The sequence below is a fragment of the Talpa occidentalis genome, unplaced genomic scaffold (assembly GCF_014898055.3).
Source record: "Talpa occidentalis isolate TD23 unplaced genomic scaffold, MPIMG_talOcc4v2.1 talOcc4.14, whole genome shotgun sequence".
In the NCBI taxonomy this organism is placed as follows: Eukaryota; Metazoa; Chordata; class Mammalia; order Eulipotyphla; family Talpidae; genus Talpa; species Talpa occidentalis.
Genome location: NW_023601433.1, coordinates 47,650,823 through 47,666,442, shown reverse-complemented (window position 1 = coordinate 47,666,442; position 15,620 = coordinate 47,650,823). Strand labels below are relative to the sequence as shown.

The 15,620-nt window shown below is 38.1% G+C and overlaps 1 protein-coding gene across 19 annotated transcripts in view; it reads right to left on the bottom strand.

Moving 5' to 3' along the window:
• PARD3 (par-3 family cell polarity regulator) overlaps window positions 1-15,620 on the bottom strand; it is a 592,143-nt gene that overhangs the window by 15,356 nt on the left and 561,167 nt on the right. For all 19 annotated transcript variants that reach the window (XM_054695018.1, XM_054695006.1, XM_054695015.1 and 16 more), the window contains one exon: window positions 1,223-1,343. In XM_054695018.1, coding sequence (XP_054550993.1) covers window positions 1,223-1,343 — 121 coding nt within the window. The remainder of the gene's footprint in view (window positions 1-1,222; window positions 1,344-15,620) is intronic.

Here is a 15,620-nt window from a genome sequence, read left to right as displayed (position 1 = left end):
TAGTTTACCCTTTCCCTAATAAAACTTTTTTTTTTTTACTTCAAAACTTTTAGAAAACATTCTTCCTTCTGCCCTGTTCTCTCAAATATCATGTATTCCCAACAGTTTGAAGCAAACATATTAACATTTCGGATGCCACTTTCTCCTCTACTTCAGTAACTCACATGCAAGGATGGTAACTTGCCTGTTGTTTGGCCACAATATCCAAGTTTTTGTAACCCCTAAATCGCTGATTCCTCTTGCACCTTCTCAGGCATTCAGGGTAATCCTTCTTGAGGTACACTTACCACCCTACCCAGTTTGGGAATGCAATGCTAGTATCTTCACCAGGACTCTCGAGAGCCTTCATTACTCTGTCACATCTGTCTTGCCAACCCCATAATAGATTAGGGGTTGCTCACTGCCAACCCCGTAAGAGATTATATTTTCTGTTTTCTGTCTTTTAAGCATCTTGCTTATGGTCACATTTTTATGCTGAATAGTCTCACTAATTTCCTCAGCAAGATAGTCCTACCTCAAGTAGCCTATTTATTCATCTGCAATTGTCTCTCAAGTTTTCAAAATTCCCATGAGCTTGAACCCTCAAATCTGTTTCAGTGCCTTCTATTCCCAGAAGTGTCATCATTTCTAGGCCAAAGCACATGATCAGAACACAATTCCAGGGTTGGACTGAGGAGAATTTGCATGCCACTCTGAGGAATTTAGACTTTTATCTTGTGGGCATTGAGAAGTCATTCAAACTTCTGCTTTAGAAAGATCCCTCTGGTGGCTGTGTAGAGGATGGACTTGAATAGGGATAAAGGCAAATAAATGGGAGGGATTCAACAAATACACAAATGACTGACGGAGAATCAAGAACCAAGAATTACTAAATAATGCACACGTATAGACATGTATTGTATAGACATGTATTGACCTAATTTATTCTGGCTTTGCTTTTGAGAAAAATGTACCCTAAAAATGTGTAGTTGAGAGCAAAATACTTTTGCTATGTCCTGTCATAAGGCAAATGAGACCTATTATGCAATGGACAGATGGTGCAACAAGATATAAAATGAAATTAGCAATGATGAAACCCAGATGGAAATGAGGGAAAGGTCAATATGTTAAAGGTCAAAGAAATTTGGCTCCATCTTGTCTCATTTCATAAAGGACTGAGGTCAGAGTTTAGTGGCTTTTACTGCAGGGAATTTGTGGAACTATTCAAGAACCAAATACTCACCCAGGGTTGTTCAAAGCTATAGGTTCGTCGCCTGTCTTCTACATCTTCATCTTGTTTTGCTTGCTGAAATTCTTGCCGTAGACGCTGTATCCGATCGTGGTTGCTAGGAGTTGATCTGTTGCTAAAAGAAAGAAGGGGCAACAATGAACACCCTTCAGAAATAGAATCTCTGAATTGTAGTTGCTAGGGAAAAAAAATGGCAGCTTGCCGTGAAATGACGCTATTTAAGAGGAAGTGAATTTTTAAGACAACATCTGAGCATTTAAAATATATTTTCATTGTGTTCTTATGATTAAGGCTTATTGAAGTTATTTCAGACAGATATTCAAGTGGGTAAGCATTATTTTTAGACATTCCAGTTTTTTAAAATCTTATTTCTTTTCTTTAACCTGCAAGATATTGGCAGGAAAAGAGTTTTGTAAAGGACATTGCATTAGAAGTCAGAAATACCAGGGTCTAGTCTGAACTCCTCTACCTTCATAGACAAAGACAGTGACACCTCTGAGCTACATTTTCTTTATATATATGAGATGGACACAATAATCACTTTGCTCTAAATAAAATAGTTACAACAATCAAGTGGGATAACATCATACAATCTAGTCACACAAACATGCAGTGTTATTTTCATAACACCATTACGTGAAGGTCCTATTCATGAGTTATCAGTGGACTATACACCAAATGCAGCTCTCAAAGCATAAATGAAAAGCATTTTAAAAACAACTTCAAGTGGAAGTTTGATGTAGCCAGTTAGATAATATTAAAGTTGCTTTCTTTTTTAAATATAACATTGAATTTTGTTTTATTGTCACAAAATTTTATCAGATAGGTGCAGAGGGCAGGATTCCAGACAGAGACATGTTTACAAATGTAGAAAGAGCCACTGGAAGAAGAAAAGTGACTTGTTTGAAGTCTCTCAGTTGGCAGTGGGGAAAGTAGGATTAGAGTCCAGATTTTTCTGTCTTGCTGTCCAGATACCATTTCATTAGACATGTTGTAGTCACTGAGTAAAACACAGATCAGATTACAAAACACTCCTTTTGCAAAATCACAGAAAGTTAAAAAACAGTATTTTCTAAGAGTGATGAAGATGGCCATAATGAAATTAATCATTAATATCAGGGTACTTTTGGTCTACTATTCCCTGAGCACTAACTTTCAACTTATCAGGAAAGCTATCAAACATTTTAGGCATGTAGTCTACTTAATAAAACTTCAGACTTCTCGAGGATAGGACCAAGTCTATTTATCACATACACTCTCCAAGTTGACAGCAGAATGAGAAGCCACAAGCTACTAGGAAGATTAGGTCTCCTCACTGAAAACAACTGAACACAATGCTTTGGTTATTCAGTGTGTATTAGATCTTTTGGCTCCATACTCTTCTGGGTATGGGATTGTGGAAAGAGAAAATGACTTGGAAAGAGAAAGTCTGTCACAGTATAATATGTAAAATTCTCAAACTAACATATGTCTGCATGAGTCTACATATTTTGAAGAACTCCAAAGCCTTGAAAATCTGAAATTGAAAATGTTCATGTACAGCATTCAATATTAACATCTTCCAAAAACATGGGCTCGTTGTTCATCATTTAATCTACTGGGTTGGTTCCTATCACCTTTATATTTCTATCAATTTAATAGATCTCCTGGACTAGCCTGTCAATATATTCAATCTGATTATTTTGCCAGTGAATAAAAGTTTGTCTTCCTTTTGTTCTTCTGACAAATCTGTTAAACTGATCAGCCTGCAAACATTAAAGGTTAATGGGTCTGTGAAATGTGCAACTTGAAAACATGAGACTTCCTTCCACATTTGGGTATAGCTTTAAAACTTTCCCTCTATACCCTTGAGGCAGGCAAGTTGTTATTCCCACTAGTTTTTATAAAATATACAGATTTCATATTTTCCAACACATAGATTTTTAGTTATGGTTCCCCGTATAATTGCCTCCTTTCTCTTCATAGGAAACTGATGAAGGCATGAGGATAGATTCATAAGACAAAGAGATAGGAAAGTAAACATTCATTCATCTCACTGCCAACTTTCCAGCTGTGTCTTTTTGTTCCTGCCATATTTTGTAGTTTCTAATAGGAGGATAGTAGGATGCTATACTGACAAAGCATTTTACAAGTCTAACTAGAACTATTTCATTATTGTTTTTATGTAGCATAGACAGTTGTCACCCCATAACTGTTGGGTTCATGAAGTCCAAACCACTGATGAAAATGACCTCCTTCTATTTGTAATTAATCGAGAGTGCAATCTCTTAACAAAGGAAGTTTATCCACTGTCCTTAATTTTAAATTCTGGTGACTTTAATATTGTTTATGGTATAAGACACTTCTGACCTTATTCCAAATCTGAGTAGCTGGTGAAATCGCTGTTTCACTGTTTTTTCCTTGCTTGTTTTCTTCCCATGCTCTAGAGAAACTGACCAATTTGCTTAAGACTAACAAAGCTACTCTGAGGACTGAAGTTGGAAAATAGGCTGCAATGATTTCATGATTGATGACGATGTCCAAAGACTGGAAGACTGTCAAACATCCTTGGGGAACAGCAATTGGCAGTCTGGAGGTTAAATCCTGGCTGCAAGAGATGAAGCCATTGCAACTGTTCAGTTCTGTTTCTCAGGCTAGTCTGTAATGGATGATAATTCACATTTGGACTTCTAAAAGTTTTTGATTTAGCTCTTGTGCCAAGGAAGTAAAGGGAAATTTTAAATATTCATTAGTATCAGTAGTTAATCCCCAGGCCCCCCAATCAACTTATATTTAAATACATTGCCAACTTAAGTTGCTCATTATTTTTTTGTGAGGAATGTAATAAAGATAACACTAGGCTGAGCACATGAGTGTGACAATGAAACTTTTAATCAGAGGGCAGCAAATCATAATTTACTGATAGTCTACAGAAAGCAGATCTCTATGGAGGTCTCTTGTGTAAGATATCCACATAAATGGATGTAAGTAAAACAGTTTAACACTATGACTCAGCCTCCTCCTACACATTGGTATTTGTAGTCCAACTGGAACATTCTTTTACACATACACACACACATATGTGTGTGAATTTAATTAAATGGGTTGGGTTGATTTTGGTTCATTAACAATTGAGGAATTTTTTCTGACAGGGCTAAAGAAGGAAGTATTGGATCACACAATCACGATTCCTAACATGTACTGTGACTCTGGTTTATATGGAACTCTAATTTCTTCCATCCATAATTACCATGGATATTGTACCCTTCCCAGTCAGAGGTCATCATACACTTAAGAGATAGTGGATTAGGCTTTAGAACATTCAGATCGGAGCACTGAAATGTGCTTCACAAAAATACCTGAAAATACCAATTCATAGCAATGATCCTATTTTAAGGCAAGCACTGGAGCCTGCCCTGCACCTATGCTCCACAGGAATGGCAATCCAACCACGTCCTTGGCTACAGTGAGTAATAAAAGAAACTTCACAACAGTCATTCTCATGTATACACATTTTATGTATGAATACCAGAGTGCTTGTCAAAAAATGCTAATTGACTGAGATTCCTCTTGAGATGTCCTGATTCAGTTAGTCTAGGGCAGGGCCCAGGGATCTCTATGTATTAGAAAGTACTACATGTGCTATATGGACAATACTTTGAAAACAATATCAGCAGCTTCTTAGTTGGGACAAATTCTAAAGCTTGCAGGGCAACTAGCTAAAGCATGAAGAAGACCCCACTGTAATGGGAGCACCATGTACATGTAAGTAATATACATAAATACAAGTGTTAGGGGGAAAAGGATGTCCTAAAGCTAATTCCATACAGGCTTTGTGGACTCCACCCACACCCCAGGCCAAAGCCAAAGACACTGGGAACTCCAAATCCCATCACCACCAAAGGGAAGGTGGCTGGGACCTGAGGGTGGGTTAAGCAGCCAGGTTGGCATAAAGCCAGACACGTGGGCTTTGGGAGGGGTCCCCCATTTTGACTCTCTGCCAGCTCGCAGCGTCCGGCCAGCTCTGAGAGTGGCTTTGGGTTTCCAGGTCGGCGGATCAGGTAGGATGCAACAAAGACTTTATTTCCCTATTTTCTCCCTGAGTTGTACAGTTTCCTTATTTCCTTTTCCCTTGTAAATAAACCTTTTATTAACCTTTTGTGTGTGCCTGTAGTGGAGTATTAATAAGTCCTTTGTAAACGCGCGGGTGAGGACCCACAGTCAGGCAACCCGTTCAGTATCAGGGCTGCCCTATAACACAAGTAATATACATAAATTAGAAGTGGTGGGGGGCTTACTTCCTTACTTGGTTCCAGTAGATTGTTGCCTTGAGGGATGTGAGTCTAGTATTCCTAATTTTTTTTGAGAGAAGTCAAAACTACAATTCCCCATCTCATCCCAATTTAAAATGTTGATTTTATTTTTTCATCCTAGGTGAACAACAACAACAAAAAGGTCTGTTGTCTGCTAGCTTGCAATCTCTACTTTATATTCTGCAGATGCTACTGATTTTATTTATACGTTGCTTTTCTAGATCATTTACTCCACTGCCAAAGACAAGACCAGTGATCCCCTTGTAACAGTCCCAAGAAGCAAATATTAAAAAACTGACAAGTAGGCATTGCCCATAATCTTGCCTTCCCTAAATTATATGTTTCTTCTGATCTGTCTAACCCTGGGTATATTGCCCTGCAGGCCTGAATTCTGACCTATCTTTTCAAGCCAGCATATGCTGAGAGAGAGGAGTTTGTGATGTGACTGATTAATTCTTTATGGACTAAAAATACTTTAACATTTGCATTTTAAATTATGCAAAGGAAAACTGGAATACTGGAATAGCGGGTAGAACTTTAAGATCCAAATTTCAATGGAAGAGAGAACCACCACTCATTTTTTTTTTTCCCAAGGAGACACCATATACAATACACCATATACCAATACACTATTCTTCACATAGAAGGAAGAAGAAAATGAAAGGGAAAAGAGAAGGTAGACAGAAGGGAAGCGTGAATTGTGGCAGGCTTCCCACAGTGCTCAGAAGGGGGAGATGATTATAAATTCTAGTACAAGAGAATAGAAGCTGCTGAGAAAGAGAGAAAGATACATTTCCTCATACCTTTCTGTAACAATCTTTTCCTTCCATTTTTCCAAATTTACCAATAAGTCGAGAAATCAAATTCCACTTTCTTTAAGGCTTTTCTAACCACTCTAGTCCATATTCATCTTTCCTTTCATTCTTCAGTCATTATCCCCTGGCCCAAATAGAGTTTCACAGGGTATACCAGACCTTACAAGTATAAGTGCTGTGGTTTTTTTTTTTTTTTTCTTGTATTGGCCTTCATCACAAACCTTTAACATGAATATATTTTGTATGCCCTATTCTGATGGCAGAGTAAATTGTAGAGCAAATATTTGTAATGTAGATAGACTTGAAGATGGTCCCTTGACCTGGTATTCAGGGCTGTATGCAGCCCCCAACCTGAGAGTGGGCAGGGCTTGTGAGTGGCTTCTAACCAACACAATGAGGCAAAGGTCAAACAATGGATATAATTACATTTATGGGATTATATAAAAATTCAGTGTCCACTTTGCCAATCTGTCTTTCTCATTTCCAATTTTAAAGCAGAAAGCCGCCAGGAATCCTACAGCTGCAAAGAAAATGCTGCCAACAATTGCAGGAACAGGGAAGCAGATGCTTCCCTAGTGGAGCCTTCAAACGAGAACCCAGCCTGGCTGCAACCTTGATGGTACCTGGATAAGACCCTGAACAGAAGATTTAGATAGGCCTTCGTTGGACTCCAAACCCACAGAAACTGATTTAACAAACACATAAAATACTTGTAGTTACTAAACATAGGTTCATTTTTATGCAGCAATATAAAAATAAAATCTATTGATGTCACATTGTTCCATGTGACTTCATTAGGCCAATAAGATGCTAGCAAAGTCTGGGTTAAAATGTGATAACATGGCAGGTCTTATGTTCCATTGTAATAACAGATAATAAACTCCTTAAACTTGTCTGACTTAAACACACAAACACACACAACCAGCACTACATCACCATATACAGTATTATGAGAATTGCTCCTTATCTTCACTTTCACTTTTCATGGTTCAGTCATCCAAGTGAATTGCAATCTGAAAACATTGTGTATGATAAGATATTGGAGTGAGAGAGACACCACATTCACAGAGCTTTTACTACAATACATTATTATAACTTTTCTATTTTATTATCAGTTAATGCTGATATCTTACTAATGTATAAATTAAACTTCATCATAAGTACAAATGTACATATCGGAAAAGAACGTAAACAAAAAGATTCAGTAGTATCTGCAGTTTTAGAATTCCATGGGGGGGGGGTCTTAGAATGTATCACTCATGGATAAGGGGGAATATTATACATACTTATTACATGAAATAGAGTGATATAGAAGAATGCCCTGGCCCCAGCTGGAGCCAAATGTTGGTTAGCACAGCAGAGTAAAACATAAGACTCCTATTTTATGAATGAGTTATATCACTATCATTTATTTGGTTAGTCACTCAAAGTTCTGCTCTCTGAGAAAATTTGTGCATAGTAAATACATTGCAGAAGATGTCACTGGAAAATGTTAACTGCCAGATCTTAACACATGAAACCAATCAAATGTGCTTTCCACTGAATGCCAGTTTGTAGCTAAGAATGCCCCACACAAATCTGTCCACTAGCTTTGGTGGATGCCTTTTGTCAACCTTCTATCACTTCACCCAAAACACCCTACTCTGACCCTGTGAGTTCTAAAATGCAGCCTTCTGAGACTAAGGCAGGAATGTGGATATTTTCCCAGAGTGTGGTGAAAAATGCCTGCCAACCAGGTCATGTGGTAAAACTGAACTCAAAGGCTCATTCCTAGTTTCTCTTTCTGGCAGATTGGTGACTTGCCGGGATCTGGGTCAACACAAAACTGACATGGAGATAGTCCCGGTTAAAACCAGTTATACTTAGTTTGCCAAGGGACCAGGACCTAACATCTGTTCTTCAAATCCCCAATTTACAAAAGAGGAGGTACACTGAAAAGCTTTTTTTAACTGTATCAGCTTATATGTACAACCTTTTCATTTATGCTATATTTTTCTCAGTCCCAGCAATTTACTTTTTGGTCCAAGCACAAAGTTCTGTTCCAAATGCTACTGAATTTCACACCTGCTCTTGGCATCCAGTTACTGGGGATAAAACAGGACATTATTCTTTTCCCAATTAAAAAAATACAAGAAGTCAATTTTCCAGTTATATCTTGGAAATAAAGTATCACCATATTGGAAATTTTTCCTGTCACTCCTCCAGGGACCCTATGCACACTAGAGAGGAAAACACTAGAGTTTTGTCAACTTTTCCGCTTAAAGGAATTCTTTCCCTCCAGCAGTCAGTGCTCAAAGTCCTATTGTCTCCCCAATTCTGAGATTCCACAGTTAAGATTTCTGAAACATCATTTTGTGGTATGCATCCCAGCACACTTAATAAGAAGATACAGTAGGAAGGGATCATGCTCAGTGAAATAAGCCAAAAAGAAAAAGAAAATACCGGATGGTCTCACTCATAGCAGGGATCTAGAAAACTTAAATAAGGGACCAGGAAAATGAATAACTATAAGAAAGTGAAAATCAAAATCAACAAAAACTATGAACCAGAGACACTTTTTGAAGGGATTGGGGTCGAATGGGGGGATTGCAATGGGGAATATAAAAATAAAAAAATTAAAAAAAAAAAAAAAAAAGAAGATACAGTAGGTTAACTATTCCTGGACTGACTCCATTAATGTACAGTCCAAAATCCTATTTTCTTTAACTCTAGATTTTTCCAAGGCTTTATGATGTCTTTAGGCAATAATTCAATTTTCATGTTGGCTTCCAGTGCTTTTGTCCTCTTAATTAAGGGAAATGTATCTCTTCATTGACTTCCTTGGCGGTCACACAAATGGAAAGAATAAAGATCCAGTATTTTATGGAAAACAACCAGTTCTCCAAAAGTTCTATAATTTTCTATTATTTTTTAAAACTATTTCATTGGGGAAAAGTTAGAGCATCACTCCTTTCCTTGCCCAATGACTAATTTTTCTTGAATCCTGGGAAAGGAAAAAACTTATAGTCCTTTTATTTGCATCAATGGCAAAACTCCATTTCAGCTATTTCTTTTTTTTTTTTTTTTTTTTTTATAGAGGCATGTTTTTATTTATTTATTATTTTATTTGCTTGTTTTTTTGTTTATACATGCACTGGGTACAGTCAGAAGCACGGGAGGGTGAGAGAATTCACCAGAGCCAGAGCGGGGAGCAGAGCAGGCAGAAGGACCGAAGTACACTGCTGAGGGGAGCAGCGGGCGGCAGGAGAGGTCTGCGCGCCATGTGGGACCCTCCTCTGGTGGCCGGGGAGCAGCCGGGATCGAACCGGCGCCGCAGAGGCCGCGGGCAGCTTCGCAACCCAGCGCTCAACCGCTGCGCCACCGGGAGGCCCCATTTCAGCTATTTCACTTAACATCACTTTACACCAGACACCAGCATTGGAGCAAGCAAAACTGATATTGCAAAAAAAAAAAAAACATATGTGGGGCAGACCTTTCACATAGCTGTAGAAATAAGCAGCCAGCACTGACCATGAGCATCTTAGGTCATTAAGCAATGTCTTACTGTGATGTCATGCATGGGTGTACAGAGTTGTAATCCTTTCAAAACAGACAGATTGTCAGCATGATAAAGTGGATACAGACAAGTTCTTCAACAGGGATAACTAAAGCACCACAGGGGAGGATGCCACTGAACTGAAAGGGGAGGTTAACACAACTGCCAGGCACTGATGCCATTCAGACACTACAGGTAAACAACATTCTTCTCATCTAGATCTTTTTCTATACTGATTAGCAATTCCATAAAATATTCCGAATCTTGTAATCGTCAGACAAATAGTTATAATCTACAGATGTCAGAACTGAGTTCTTAATTGCTGTAAATTAGTGAGCAAACAGGTTTCTCATTAAACCCATTACATTCCGTATGTTAAAACGAAGAAGCGCTTGTCATGTGTTTTCCCTCCTGGTACTGAGATAAGAAGTTTTTTTTTTTTTTTTTTTTTTTTAAATAAAATCCTAGGTACAGGCAGAGAAGCAGGGAGAGCTTGCTAGGGTATATAGAACAGGTTCCTGACACAGAAGGAGTGCTTATTCTCAGGGAGAAAACCTTTAACAGGCAATGAACTGGTTGCCTAAATTTTAATGAAGAACTGCATGATAGGCCCCTCTTTGCTTTCTTCTTAAGACTTGAGTACAGTGTGCCAACGTTGTGAAATATTCTGCTTCTTTTAGAGGAACCAAGAGCACTTGCTCCCATGCACAGGGGTTTGCCTCCTAACACCTTTGTGGCTGAAGACACATAAATTGTTAAATTAAAAGAGAAGGGAAGGAAGAGACTCAAATATCCCTAGAAAGAGAACTCTGAGCTTTTCAGATTAGGTAGACTTTAGAGCAACCAGGCTAGCAAACTGGAACTTTCTCCTTTGGTTCTTTCAGACTGGAAGATTTATGAAGCATGGGGGGAAGGGTGGGAGGGTTAAGCCAAGAAATGTATCAATTACCAAACTACAAATAAAAATAGCTCCCTGCATAAGCTTCATTAAGTTTTATCAGCAAGTTTCTTGAGGTTTAGACTCAAACCACAGGTCATAAATTCACAGTAAATCCCCCATATGTTCACCAAACACCTGAATTCAATTTCTTTTCTAGTTGTGAAATAGGAATGTGGTGCTCAAATTAATTATGCATGCAAAGTTAGTTTCTAACAAGGGCAGCTTTTTTTTGTGATGCCGAAGGGTATTTATAACATCTGAAATTTGGGGGTAGAGCTTTCTTCACTCTTAACACTTTTATATTGGTACACAGACACAAATTTCTCCCCTAAAATTTATGGTGAAAAAATAAAATGACTTACATTTGTTATATTCATTATTTTCATTTTTTCCATAGATAATTTCAGATGGTTGTGCTATATAACAAATGATCTTGATGTTCAGTTTAAGGTGTTTAGACAAATATTTCTGTGGATATGTACTTATCACCTTAACTGATAGAGAAAGTCCAAGTGAGGCTAATGGTTATATTTATATGTGTTTATGTGTACATGCAAAATTAGCTACTTAGGAAATAGCATGTCATTTTCAGTTTATTTTCAGTTTTACTCATCATCTGTAATATGAAAAGAATTATGAGAAATTTATGCAAATCCCAAAGGCACTCACTTTCCTCAGATTATAAAATTCATTTTCAGATTCTGACACCCATGATTTGTGGTCCATTTCACACCAATTTCAGTGTAATAAATCATAACAAATTAAAAACATACAGCTATGTTCTCTGGGTTAAAAAGGTGGGCACCAAAGCTGTTAATACTGCATTTGCTTCTGATATGATGGGTCACAGGGAGGGTCGCCTCTCTCCATTAGAAAGACTTGGGACTAGACCTCGCTTTGGGTCCCTCTGTGGTCATTGAGTAACAGGCCTATCATTTTATAAGCAGCAAAATACCAAGAATGTACCCCTTGCCCCATTTTATTACTATCATCATTCTTCCTTATTAGCCTGTCACCAGTCTTAGGCAAGAGTGAGAAATATTTAGCTTTACTTTTTTGAGGGGAATTCCTCCGCTACAAAGAACACACACGTGCACAGACAAACAATTTCAGTGCCCAACAATAAATATATGAAAAAGTCATTCTGCTGTGAACCTGAGGGAGCTTTTTCTACATAGTAAATAGCATAAAAACATTCCAACTTAGTTGCTACCCAAAAGATTACTAATTGTAGTCATAATTCCAATGAAGTATCTCTCTACTTAAAACCCAGCATAAAAGTAGCATTATTTAGCAAGCTTTAAAAAACTACCAAAGTTTTTTTTTTTTTTTTTTCAAAAGTCATACTCTAATAAAACCTTTTACTCAAATGACCTTTGGATATTCTAAGAGTGAACACAAGAGCCTAAAACTCTAGAGAAGAGGTAAACAGCCAGAACGAACCCCCACAGGCCCCTGTGAGGAAAAATGGCAAAAGGTAATGGTTAGAAGGACATTGCCCCTCTACAACCTTCCTAACAAATAATAAAGGTACTGAAAAAGTGATTTTTTTTTTATGGGACTCCTATAAACTTAAATGTACTTTTGAACATAAAATGTCACTGCCTAAAAGAAACCACAAATATCATTTTCTTTGCATAGTACAAGAAGCAATTATAATTTGGGGGTTAATGACCAAAATGCACTTAATTTTTTTGGATGGTGTGATTTTCATGAACTGTCTAATAAATGGCAAGGACATATAAAATATTCTATTAGGTTAAAGAGCTGGAGAACATTTATGCATTATACTATTCATTCAATAAAACCACCAGGGATACAAAGGTCAGTCAGCTGCAACCCGCAGTTAAGGTCTGTGTTTCAACTAAATATTCAACTCAATATTCAAAAAATTTGGGTGTCTGAAAAAGGAGCAAAAAGAATTCAATATTATAGGTAAAAATCTTAAAGAACTAGGGGGGGGGCGGAGCAACATGGCGGCGAGGAGACGCTGCGAGTAAGATCTCCCATTAAAAAAGTGAATAGGGAGGAAAAGCGGCAGGTCCCAGTGAGAACTGGGACACGGAAGATAAACGGACGACTCCAGCAAACTACCAGAAGAAGAAAGTTGCCATAAAAGAGGACTAGAGGGGAGGGAAGCGCAGAACCCTGCTCCCCTCCCCCGCCCACAGAGGCGGCACTCTCCGATCGGCAGAGGGGAGGAAACAACAAACCAAAACGGCCAACAAGAAAACGGACGCAGCAAGCGGGACTGTGAGTGGAAAGGAACTATTTCAGCCACCACACCCCGTGAACGGGAGCTGTGGAGAACCCTGCAGGATTCGCCGCGGCGGTGAGCGAATGGCTCCGGGCGCCATTAGAGAAGAACAAAGACCCGGGAGACGCGCACACAGCCCGGGCTGCCGATGACTCCAGGAGGAACCAGAGGGAGAAGAGAAGCCCACCCAAGATGCCGGCCAGTCCCAACAACAGAGTGTCCCAACGCATACGGCAAATTAAAAACAGACAGTAGGGAGGAGAAGAACCACACGCAACCTAGCAACTCTCCAGAGAAAAAGCACACCACAAAAAGAAAACCAGCCCCCAGATTGCAACGACAGTAACTTGGAAGAACTTCTGAGCCTTCCAGAAAGAGAATTTAAAATTGCCGTGATTAAAAAACTGACAGAAGTCATAAAGGAAAACAATGATAGGGAAAAATAATCAACGATCAGAAGAATGAAATTGAGTCCCTAAAGAGGGAAGTAAAAGAAATGCAGGAGATCAAAGAATTAGTGGAAGAACTAAAGAATTCTGGGAAAAGCAATGAAAGCAGAATTGATGAAATGGAAGAACGAATAAGTGCTCTTGAAGACACAGAAATAAAAAGAACCAAAACAGAAAAGGAAAGAGAAGTACGAAGGAAAAAGAATGAAGAAAGACTTCGGGAACTATCTGACTCCATGAGGAAAGGAAATATAAGAGTTATAGGAATACCAGAAGGAGAGGAGAGAGAAGTAGGAACAGAGAAAATATTCAAAGAGATAATTGAAGAGAACTTCCCAAATGTGAAGAAGGAGCTGAAAATTGATATACAAGAAGCAAGAAGAACACCAAACTTCCACGACGAAAGAAAAATACAGCAAGACACATAATAGTAAAGCTCCCAAGAATCCAGGACAAGGAAAAATAATGAAGCTGGCAAGAGGGAAGAAACAGATAACATTCAAAGGAAAGCCAATCAGGCTGACATCAGACTTCTCCGAAGAAACACTACGGGCAAGGAGAGAGTGGAGGGACATAGTCAACAGACTCCAAGAAAACAGATGCCAACCAAGAATACTCTATCCCGCAAAGCTCTCCTTCCTCTTTGAAGAAAGAATATGGACCTTCCCAGACAAACAGAAACTCCGGAATTTCATTGCAACTAAACCCCCACTCCAAAAAATACTACAAGGAGTCCTAAAGCCAGAACCTCAGAGGGACGAATAACAATGAAAGAAGGCCAAAAAAAAAAAAAAGTTATTAAAAGAATAAATAAATAAAATCAAAGGAAAGACAAACACAATGGCAAATACAGATGTTAACATATCAATATTAACTCTAAATGTAAATGGACTAAACTCTTCAATAAAAAGACACAGAGTTGCAGCCTGGATTAAGAAACAAAACCAACCTTTTGCTGTCTCCAGGAAACACATTTAGCTACAAAAGATAAAAATAGGCTCAAAGTCAAAGGATGGAAAACAATCCTACAAGCAAATGGGCCAAAAAAGAAAGCAGGAACAGCTATACTTATATCAGATAAAACAGATTTCAAACTCAAAAAGATAAAAAGAGACCCCAATGGTCACTACATTATGATCAAGGGGACAATACTTCAAGAAGAAATAACACTCATTAACATATACTCACCAAACGAAGGAGCACCAAAATATATCAGACAACTGTTGTCTTCTCTGAAAAAGACATCAGAGAAAACACATACGTAGTGGGAGACTTCAACACACCACTATCAACAATGGATAGATCAACAAGACAAAAATAAGTAAAGAAACCAAAGCTCTAAATAAGGACCTAGAGCAATTGGGCTTAACAGACATCTATAGAACACTAAACCCCAAAAAAACAGAGTACACATTTTTCTCAAGCGCACACGGATCATTCTCCAGGATCGATCACATACTGGGGCACAAGACAAACATCAACAGATACACCAAGATTGAAATCATACCAACCATCTTTTCTGACCATGAAGGCATCAAACTAGAACTAAACCATAAAAGAAGGCAAGGAACTTTCCTACCTCATGGAGATTAAAAACCACACTACTGGAAGACCACTGGACTAATGAGGAGATCAAAGAAGAAATTAAAAAATTTTTTGAATTGAACGACAAGGAGGACACCAATATCCTAAATGTATGGATGCAGCAAAAGCAGTAATAAGAGGAAAATATATAGCAATAGAAGCTCACATCAAGAAACAAGAAAGAACTCAAAGAAACAACCTAATCTCGAAGCTCAAAGATCTAGAAAAAGAACAACAAAAAAACCCCAAAACCAGTAGAAGAAAAGAAATAATAAAAACCAAAGCAGAAATAAATGAAATTGAAACTAAAAAAACAATCCAAAAGATCAATGAAACCAAGAGCTGGTTCTTTGAAAAAATAAATAAAATAGACAAACCCCTAGCCAGGCTCACAAAGGAAAAAAGGGAGAAAGCACAAATAAACAGGATCATCAATGAAAGAGGAGAAATCACAACGGACACAGCAGAAATCAAAAGAATAATCAGTAACTACTATGAACAGTTATATGGAAATAAGTTT